Raw genomic sequence first — 10634 nt, forward strand, 5'->3', positions numbered from 1 at the left:
GACTGAAGGATTCCCGGTTCGATTCCGGTCAAGGGCACATGCCCGGTGCTCCATTCCCAGTGGGGCGCGCGCACGAGGCAGCCGATCAATGGTTCTCTCTCATCATGATGTTTCTCTCTCTCTCTCTCCCTCTCCCTTCCTCACTGAAATCAATAAAAATATATATTTTTTAAAAAAGAGCCAATAATCATCACACCTACCTCACAAGGACTGAGTGAGGCTCAAGTGCACTAACAGGTTTATAATGCCGGGCACAGAGCAGGGCTCCCTGGGCAGAGTCAGCAGGAAAACTAAGCCGGCTCCGCCCCACCCCTCTGGGCGCAGAGAGGGAGCAGGAGGGGTGCTCACCTCTGTGAGGTCCGTGTCCTTGGTGTGGAAGACTGTGGACCAGAACCAAGCATTGAGGGAGACCTGAGGAGGGAGGGGCTGGTAAGTGTGGTACCCCAAGGAGGGAGAGGCCCCCGCAGAGGGCTCACACCTGTCTCACTTTGGGGAAGGGGCTCTTCAGAGCAGAGCAATGTGCTTCCCCGTGCTCCCGGAGCCCACCAAACAGATCTGTGCCCCTCCCCTCCCACCTGCCCGGCTTCCCACCGGAACCCCCCAAGGGAGTGGGGGTTTGAAGACGCCACAGGTTTCTGGCTTGGCCTGGGAACCAGTTCTGGCCAAGTCAAATTCCCTGGTTACTCAATCCTAAGACAACAGCCCTGGGGGGGCCTCGCCTCCTTCCCCAACTGGCAGGTGAAGACAGCCCCACCTGGGCCAGGGGAGCCAGTGACCTCAGCCTCTGGGGGCGGGAATGAAGTGGGTGGGGTGGAGGGGCTCGAGCCAGCGTGGGGTGTGTCTGGAGCCAGCCAGCAAGAGAGGGAGATGAAGCAGATCCCACTGGGCCAAGTCTGAGGAGGAGGAGGAGGAGGCTGCGCCTCCGAGCCCAGCTTCCTCCTGGCTGGGCCGGCCCAACCCGCTGGACCAGTGGCTGCTGCTCCGAGTTCTGGGAGAAGCGAGGAGCAGGGCTGGAGAGGCTGTGGTGGTCAAGGGCCCAGGGGAGCAGCTGATGCCTTCTTCCTGGAAATTAACTGCCGGGAGAAAGTACACATTGCCTGGCGAATGAGCCCTGGATCACTCACGTGGGCCTGGTGCCGGCGCCTCTGTTAGGGACCGCTGTATCCATGCAGAGGCCCACATAACTGAAAGAAGGGTGGGCTGGGGCCGACATACATACTTGGACTGGGCGGAAGGGCTGGGAAATCAGTGACAAGCAGTCAAAGGAAGCAGTAGCCAGCCGGGATGCCCTGGAGGCAGGGAGGGATACGCTAGGGTGGGACAACCCTGCCAGAGATGGGGAAAGGGGGAAGCGGCTCCCTTGGGTCCAGGACACCAGGAAAACTGGCCAGGCAGGCGGCGAGGGAGCAGGCTGAGAAGCCACTCTCCATCAGGCACTGCGGCTGGAGCTCAGACAGGAGGATGAGTCCCCTCCTGCAGGCCCCAGGCGGCTTCTGAGAGAACGGGAAGGACAATGGGGAGGGGCCCGCGGGGCTCTCCTTGCTCCTGCACCAGCCTGTCTGGCCTGGGCCCTGGGCTGAATCTCACTGTGTATGCTCCTCAAGTCCTGGGACAGATGAGGCTGCCCATGCTCCTTCCTCCCTTCCCAGCCCTGATGGCAGGTGGTTATTCTAAGTCCAGTTATTTCCTGTTCTATCCCTCGTGCTGCCCCTTCCCCAGAGACGGTAATGGAGGCAGGCTCAGGGCTGGAGACCCAGGTGACCACGTGGGCCAGGTCTCCGAGGCAGGCTTGGAACAGGGACTTCCTTGGGGAGAATGGCCCTGCAGCCAGTGTGAGCGGGAGGTGGAGGGGAAGGCAGAGGGACTGGAAGCCAGCCAGGCCTCCTTGTAATCCGGCAGGAAGGGGGAGGTGACAAAAGACTGAGCTAAGTGGCCGTTGGAACACTGAGAGCAGGGGAGGGGCGGGTTGCACAAGGCCAGGGCTGAGCTGTAGGGCACAGGGGTGGGGGCTGCTTGGTCTCCTGTTCAACTGCCTCTGCACCCCTGAAAAGTCCCCTCTCCACTGGGTAGTGTCCCATTCTGGGGAGCTCCTCTTCAGGAAAGAGAGTGTCATTAAGAGGCCAGACAGCCAGGGTTCAAATTCCAGCTCTGCCTTCCCTCTGTGTCTTTGGACAGGCTATTTAGCCTTGCTGGGCCTCAGTTTGCTCATTTGTAAAATGGGAATGGTAACAGGGTTGATAAGGATTTAAGGAGTAATACAGGTGAAGTGTGCAGCCCAGGGCCCAGGACAGGGCACAACATGAGGTGTTGTCTCTCCCCACCTTGATGACCAGCATGAGACCCTCACACCTCTCCACAGACCCGAGAGGCCAAGTCTGCCTCCCGCTCCCCCTATAGGTCAAGCAAGTCTAGGTGGAGAAGAGGTGGTCTCCCCACAGCTGCCCAGGCCCATCCCACAGTTCCAGGCTGGGGACAGAATGTCGGAGCCTTTACAAAGAGATGGGCCCTTGGTTCAAGTTCTGACTTAGGCCCTAAATAGCAAATGGCTTCTCTGTGCCTCAGTTGCCTCACCTACAAAACAGAGTTAATAACAGTGCTCACTGCCTGAGGGTCCCGAGGACGGTGTCTGCGAAATGCCTGGCACAGAGAAGCCACTCAATAAACGGCTGCTGTGACTTGTGGCCTGGTATACAGTAGGTGCCACATAAATGTCAGTTTCCTTCATCGTCCAGCAAGCTGACCCCCCACCGTTTCCCTTTACCTGACCCCATCCTCCTCTTCCTTAAGGGTCCCAATGTACCAGGTCAAACCCCGGGTCTCTGATCCCAGAACACAGATGCCTGGGAAGAGCCCCCGCCTCCTGGCTCCTGAGCTCCTATCCCACCAGGAGGCACCGAAGGGACACCAGTTCCCTTCACTCGGTTTGTAATCAAGACTCAAGTGAAGTGGACAGAGGGACGGGACGCAGAAGGAAGCGTCCCGCTGTTCCTGGACTCCTTAGCCAAGCTCAAGTAGAATGGGGAGGCAGATGGGGGGCTGGCCAATCAGACAGGCCAGGAGGAGGATGGGCTGGCCCAGCAGGCGCCAAGAACTTCTTGTAAACACGGAGGGAAGGGGGAGGCCAGGGGCCGGGTGCCAGTGAGGGTGGAAATGAAGGGGACGGGGAAGGCTGGGTGGAGGGAGAGCGGGGACTGCTTCGGTCTGTTGGAAAATAAGAAAATTGAGACAAAAATATCCCAGCCGTGAAACCGGTTGGATGCCAAGTGAGCCAGATCTGTCAGGAATTCGACCCCTGCGCTAAGCCCCAGTGCTGGGGCTGTCACTGACACCGTGGTGGTGGGGACAAGTGGGTCTTTAAATAGCTCGGTGTCTCAGAAGTGGGGGAGGCAGAATGTTAAATATGACGCCTGCTGCCAGCCTGCCCCTTGCCCCCGCCCCCTCCCAGGCCACGGTGTCTCACCCCCTGCCTCACGCAGGGCAAGCCTGCCCCCGCTCACTCCTGAGAGAGATGCCCGCTCACTCCTGAGAGAGATGGGGGAAGAGGTGGATGGAGAGGGGAAAAGGACGGTTTGATTTCCTGCCATTGCCGGTTTCACCGGCTCTTGTCTGATTGTCGGGAAGTCCTTCCTGAAGTCTAACCCGCGTCCTGCTGCAGCCTCAACCCATCTCTTCTTGAAGTTTCCTCAGCAGGAGAAGAGCACAGTCAGCCCCCAGCTCCACAAATCACCCTGCAGGTGGGCCTTCCTGGGACCCTGTGCTCACCTCTACCCCTGAGGTCCTTTCCTCGCGGGATGAAGGGGCAAGGAACTGGGTTGGCCTCTGAGCTTTGGCAGGGAGCAGGGGCTCCCAGTGCCATCAAGTCAAAGGTCCATGGTATGCAGAGCTCTGAGGGGCTCCCCCAAAGCCTGCCCGCTGCCCAGCAGAGCTCAGACCTAAACCTCAACGCTTCATTAGCCCTGCTGGGAGCAGGGTCTCCTCATTTCCCAAAGGAAAAGATTAAGGCACCCCCCCCCCCAACATCTCACCTGGAGCAGGTGAGGGGCCTTCCTACCCCACCCCAACAGAAATCAGGAGCCCCACTGCTCAGAGGACCCAGCCCAGGACAAAGTCCACTGCCACACCCTCCGTACAGGCAGGATCCCTCCCTCCTGCAAACACAGGACGAAAGATCAAGCGTAAAATCCAAACTGGATCATTAAAGGGAGCGCGGAGGCTGATGCTCTGTCCCTCAAGGCCTACAGATGGCGTGAGGGGAGTCCCTGCCCCAGAACAGAGTTCTGTAGGGCGCCCGAGACACAGGCCCCAAGGGTCTGCCCCTCCCCACCTACAGCTCCTGCTCTGTCCCCGAGGGCCCTCGGATGCTCCTGGGAAGTGTGACACCCCAGCAAGAAGGAAGCTGAGGGGCAGATGACAGTGGAATGAAAGATCCAAGAATCAGGGAGCTGCAGACAGTAATCCTGAAATGACCACAAGACATGAAGACTAGCTGGGACCCTCTGAGGTCACGGTTCGATTCCAGTCACAGGCCCAGGTGGCTTCTCCATCCCCAGTGTGGGGCGTGCAGGAGGCAGCTGATCCATGATTCTCTCTCATCATTGATGTTTCTATCTCTTTCCCTCTCCCCTCCTCTCTGAAAACAATAAAAATATATTAAAATCCACTAGCCCCCTGCATTCACTTCTGCCCCCTCCAATCTGTTCTCTATATAGCAGCCAAGATGAGCTTTCCAGATAATATATTCATGAAACTCCTTCTCTCTGATCCTCATGGCTTCCTGATGCTTTGCAAGTCAAGATCTGAAGTGCCCTAAGGCAGCAGTCGCCAACCTTTCGGACCTCAGGGACCACCAGTGGCCGGCGGACCACCGGTTGGCGACCGCTGCGCCCAATGTGCCCTCAGGCTCCTCATGGGCTGGCCCCGTCCACGGCCCACCTGCTCACCAGGCTCACACCCCATCTCCTGGCTCCCTGCAAGGCAGGCCTCCTGGCCGTTTAGGTCCTCATATAACCTGAGCTCTCTCCTGCCTGTGCACATTCCGAGTCTTCTCCATAGACAATGACTTCTATTTTCCCTGAATTCACCTAGTTAACATTCACTTACCATTCTGATCTTCCCTTGCATGCCCCTTCCTCAGGGAAGCCTTCCCCGATTGTCCCATATGGATCTAGTCCCCTGTCACATGCCCCTACACCTCCTCTCTTCCACTGAACTTTTACATTCAGTTGTGGGATTAGTACCAGAGGGCAGGGAACCATCTGTTTTTTATACACATTTGGATCTCCAGCACCCAACAAAGTGAGTGGCACACAGTAGGGACTCAATATGTGAAGGAATGGCTGCTTTTCTGTCAGGAAGGGGAGTGAGTGGAGACTGTTTCCCTGAGGCTTACACAGGCAGCTCAGAGCCTGCTCCGGATACTCAGATGGAACGTATTTTGGCTTTTCCCCCCGGGTGGTCTAAGACCAGGCTGGCAGCTAGAGGGAGCGCTGTGGCTGCCACTGCTTCCCGGCCGGGCTAGGGTTGCGATTGCTTCACGGTCTCCAGAGGGGCCCCTGGAAAGCCCCGTGGCTTCCTACCACCATCTCCCTTCTCTGTTTGTCAGCTGCCCTGTTGGTGCTCTTAGTGGCTTCCTCCTGTAGGCAAGAACGATGTTTCTTTCCTCTCGCCTTCCTTCCCAAATAGCCCAGCCTAGGACTCCGCTAGAAAGGCAAGGCCCGACTCAGCACCTCCCCTTTGTCTTCCCAGGCCTGGCCACCCCTCAACTGCAACTGTAGTCCTGGAAAACACAGGGGGAGCTTGGTGGGTGGAAGCCCTAGAGGGGGAGAGTGGGGATCTCAGAGTTTCTCTTTCCTGGATGAGGGTGTAAAGCAAGAATCCTGCCAGGGTACCTACCCAGGCGAAGGCCATGCAGGTGGGGTACATAGGAGAGGAGGCTGGCACGAAGGTGCGGTAGCGACAGAGCATCACCAGGCTGGCCAGCCCATTCAGGAAAGAGGCCACAGCAGAAGCTGGCTCTTGGAAGAACAGGAACCGGGAGAAGGGCCACTGAAAAAGGAACACATGGGGTGGGGGGGCTGAGGGGCAAGCAACCCCCAGCCAGCCCAACCTAGCTTTGACTTGCTGCAACGATAGTTCCTCAGCTGGGTCCTCAGCTCTGGGCCTGGCCAAAGCCTCAGGTCCAGTCCCGTTGAGTCAGTCAGCTCCCTCCCAGTCCCTGGCTGAGGGTCACCCCTCTATCCTGGCCAGCACTCGGCACTGTAAGTCTGGTCTCTGGGAAGACTGGGTGGGCCAGTGCAGATGGCTCAGTATGGCATGATAGAACCAGCACAGACCTGCCATCTAGAAGACAGTGGTCCTATCCACTAGCCCCCTGCATTCACTTCTACGTGGTCAGAGGGCTGACCACGGCCTCTGAGCCACAGCTTACTCTGTGACAAACCGGGGAGAATAATTCTTGCCAACAACAGACTGGAACAAGATCATTATCGGATCATGCCCGGCCGGCCAGTGTAGCTCCGTGGTTGAGCATCAACTTATGAGGAGGTCACGTGCCTGGGTTGCGGGCTGGACCCCCAGTAGAGGGCATGCAGGAGGCAGCCGATTGCTGATTCTCTCTCATCATTGATGTATGTATTTTTTAATTTTTATTGTCTAAAGTTTTACATATGTCTTCTTTTTCCCTGATTGACCCCCTCCATCATCATTGATATTTCTATCCCTCTCCTTTCCTCTCTGAAATCAATAAAAAATATATTTTAAATATATCATTATCATATCAAAAGGCACCAGCAGACTGTTCCTCCCTAGGCAATGGGGGGAGAGGGGGTATTGCTATCTTAATCCAGGCTCCTACTGAAGGAGCAACAGAGGAGATGCTGGGGTAGGTGAGGGAATTTGTCCTTGCAGCAAGGTAGGCATCCAACAACTCTAAGAAGCCCAGCGCCACTCTCTGAGGAGACCCTAGATCTTATTCCAAATCTAGAGGCAGGACACAGTGGTCCCATCTGATTCCCATATGAAAACCAGTATATTCTGAGAAGAACGGGCACCTGTAACAAATCCAGATTACCCCACCCTTCAGACTGTGCAGGGGGGCATATTACTCCCACCACACTCCCACCATCTACCTTCCCCGACCCTCCAACTCACCTTGCCATGGAACTGAGGCACTTTGTGACCTTCCTGGAGGTAGAGGCCAACGGTAACCCACATACACTCATACTTACAGTCGTCCTGACAGGTCCAGCCTGAAACAGATAAATCGGCCGGGTGAACTACGCAGTATGGGAGGCACAGAGAGAGCTTGAATAGGGCCTACACTTGAATGCAGGCCAACAGGGTCTGCAGGTTGAAGAGAACTAGAAGAAATCTCAGAATTCCAGGTTCCCGCTTGGATGGATAGGAGATGGGACATATACATGAGGAAAGGGGCATGTGTGTGCTCTGGGGGCGGGGGGGTGGAGTTATACAGGGAGCAAACAGAGATGGTTCTTCTCCTTTCACTCAAGACGAGGATCTTGGCATCTGATGGACTCGTCTATGGATTCCTGGGTTTATGCTTGCCTTTCCTGAACTCAGGTTTGTGCTCACTCACCAGGGAGGAACACTTGCCATCTTAACTCCCTCCTATAAAAACAAAGCCCAAATTCTTCAGTCTGACTTTTAAGGCTCCAAGTTATCTTTCCAGCTTTATTGCCCAATACTCCTTTTTATGCATCCTGCTCCCTGAGTAAACTAAGCCTCCGGATGGGCCTTCCTCTGCCCAGAGCCTCCCTCTCCGTTTCCCCTGTCTAGATGGGAAAGGGATAGTAAAGAGAACGAACTTGTCGTTAAACGGGCCAGAACTGGACACTCTACATACCACTTCCTGGCTGTGTGACTTTGGGCAGGCGCTTAACCTCTCTGAGCTCCCTATCTGTAAAATCGGAATCCACCTCAAAGGGTTGTTAAACGGACTATTTTGACAGCTGTCCACAGAAGGTGCCCACGATGGCCACAGGTCCAAATGTAACGTATCCCTCGGGAAGCCCTTCCTTCTCGAGATGTTCTAAGATGATCGCTGCCCCCAAACCCTCAACGCTAGAAAGGAATCCTTCCTCCCCTGTATGGTCCTGTTGCTGAATCTAAAGATCCTTTATGGCTCGAGTCATCCCGCACCTTGCACTTGAGAAGCTCGTCCCCATGGGGACTGTGAGCATCGAAGGGCAGGACCCTGGTTTGATTTCAGTGTCATTCCAGGGCCCTGGACTCTGGACTATTAAATAAGTACCCGTTTGACTGAATAAATATAAAGTAAATGAGAGTTTCTGGGAAAACAGAACTGAATGATGAGCCTCTCGTTATCCTGGGGCTCCACTCACACTCCCAACGAGTCCTGGGTAGGAAATTAAGGTTCAGACGTTGCAGAGGGGTATTTGCGGGGGATGGGAGAGAGGCGGGGCCAAGGCGAGGGGCGTGGCTCACGGGGCGGGGCTTACCTGCTAGGCTCATGTAGATTGGCTGGCGGGAGCGGAAGTGCTTTAGCGCGTCCCCTGAGCAGTTCCGTTCCTCGCAGCGCAGCACGCAGTCGCGGTACACCGGCTCGCGGTCGCCCTGGGAGCCGCCGGCGAGCGTGGCCACTCCGGCTAGCAGCACCAGCCGCGCGGCCCGCCCGGCCATCCTTCCCCTTGGCCCTCCGCCGGCGGAGGAGCTTGGGAGCCTTCACATCCGGAGTAACCGGAAGTACTTTGATTTTCTTCGTTTCTCCGCTGACGTCTACTTGGTTTAAAAAGAAAGTACCCGGATTTCCGTGGGCGTCCGCCCCGCCCCTTGTTTTACTCTCATCTCCATATAAAGAGGCGGCTGGGTGAAGGGAAAGAGGACGCCAGGTGGATTAAGGCGCAAAGTAAAGGGGTCCTTTATCTACATCCGTCTTAGTTCCCCCGGGGTCTCTGTTTGAGGGCGGGCTATGTCTCTGCACCAGCCTTGTTGGGTTTCACTTCCTCTGCCCCCCGACCTGTGCTCTCCCGCGCCCTCTCCTCCGGCACCAGCACCAGCGCTGGTTGAAGACCATCTGTCGCTTCAGCAGCCTCTGGACGACTCTCCCCGCCTCTCCCTCTCCCTCCCGTCCGCGCTCCGTTTCCAATCATTCAGATCTGACCATGTCACTTGCCTTCCTAGGATGCCTTCCTGGCTCCCAGGTGCCGCAGGATAAAACACCCCCCAGGCCCTGCCCGCTGGGCCCCTGCCCACTGGTCTCCGTCACTCCCCTGCCCCAGACCCACCTCCAAGGGCCGCGTCTCTCCAGCCGCCTGGCTTCGTCTCGTCTGTTTCCGTCTTATTCTCACTCCCTTTCATCCTCCTGCTCCCAGTTTAAGCGCCACTGCTGAGGGCGGTACCTCGTGGAGGGCGATGTACCGTACCGGGGCCTGTTTTCCCCAGGCCGGCGTTAAGAACGAGTTGTTGTTGGTTTGTTTTTAAATGAATGAGCGCTGTAATTAAACGTAAGACTTTGGGTGCGACTCCAGGGTTGTCAACTCGCCAGCACGATTCAGAACGCACTGAAAGCAGGAGAGGTGTACGATTTCAAGGGAGATTAAGAGGAGCACCTTTAGGAATAGGACAAACACACTCACTCACACACCCATCTCAGTGAAGCTGGAAGCCTCCCAGTTAAAAGGTGCATAATTTGTGTGTGTGTGTGTGTGTGTGTGTGTGTGTGTGTGTGTGTGAATGACTGACTTTCCTCCTCTCCTCCTCTCTTCACCCTAACCCTACTCAACGTTTTCTTTTTATCTTGGGAGGTGAAATGAGCAGGAAGTACCATTGGATTGCGTTCACTTACACATTAAGCAAACATTTCCTGAGCCCTTACCTCCCGCACAAGCCAGGCAAGACCCAGCTCCAGGAGGCGGCATTCATACTGTATTTGTATAGTGTCCCCTGGAGCTGAGCACCGTAGGTACTGATTGGGCAGCTGAAATCAACAAAACAACCCCTCAGCCCTTCCAGGAGCTGATCGGAAACAATCAGGTGCGAACACTACTTTGCATCTGCTAGACTAGTCCTTTTATTTTTTATTTATTGATTAAGGTATTACATATGTGTCCTTATCTCCCTTTTATAACACATTATTTCATTCTGTCCTTACCGTAACTCTGGAATGAATGTTTGTATGAGGAAATACAGGATTAAAGAGGATGAAATCCTCACAAAGCAATATTCTCCCTTTGAGAGAACTCCAAATTAACTAAAAGGGTTTATTTATTTATTTTTTAATATATTTTTGTTGATTTCAGAGAGGAAGGGAGTGGGAGGGGGGATAGAAACATCAATGATGATAGAGAATCATTGATTGGCTGCCTCCTGCACGCCCCACACCGGGGATGTGCCCTGATGGGAATTGAACTGTGATCTCCTGGTCATGGGTTGATGATGCTCAACCACTGAGCCACCCAGGCCAGGCACTATAAGTTTTTTTTTAAAAAAAAAACACTTTCAAGTTTCCAGTTTCGGAAACCTCATTTTATATTATATCAAATACATTAATATAATGTGGCAATATCCCACATTAAATAAAACTTATAAATAACTATATATAGTTGAGTTGCTGTTAATAGTTGACATATTTTATATACATTTAATAAAATATTAAT

General features: G+C 54.8%; 1 protein-coding gene across 1 annotated transcript in view; it reads right to left on the reverse strand.

Moving 5' to 3' along the window:
- Positions 1-9470, reverse strand: part of PGAP3 (post-GPI attachment to proteins 3) — an 11934-nt gene extending 2464 nt beyond the window's left edge. Inside the window, 5 exon segments of the mRNA XM_014466217.2 lie at positions 349-411; positions 5893-6045; positions 7150-7247; positions 8478-8757; positions 9264-9470. Of these exon segments, the coding sequence (XP_014321703.1) occupies positions 349-411; positions 5893-6045; positions 7150-7247; positions 8478-8658 (495 nt within the window). The 5' untranslated portion in view covers positions 8659-8757; positions 9264-9470.
- Between the last annotated feature and the right edge of the window lie 1164 nt (positions 9471-10634).

The sequence above is a fragment of the Myotis lucifugus genome, unplaced genomic scaffold (assembly GCF_000147115.1).
Source record: "Myotis lucifugus unplaced genomic scaffold, Myoluc2.0 scaffold_329, whole genome shotgun sequence".
Lineage (NCBI taxonomy): Eukaryota > Metazoa > Chordata > Mammalia > Chiroptera > Vespertilionidae > Myotis > Myotis lucifugus.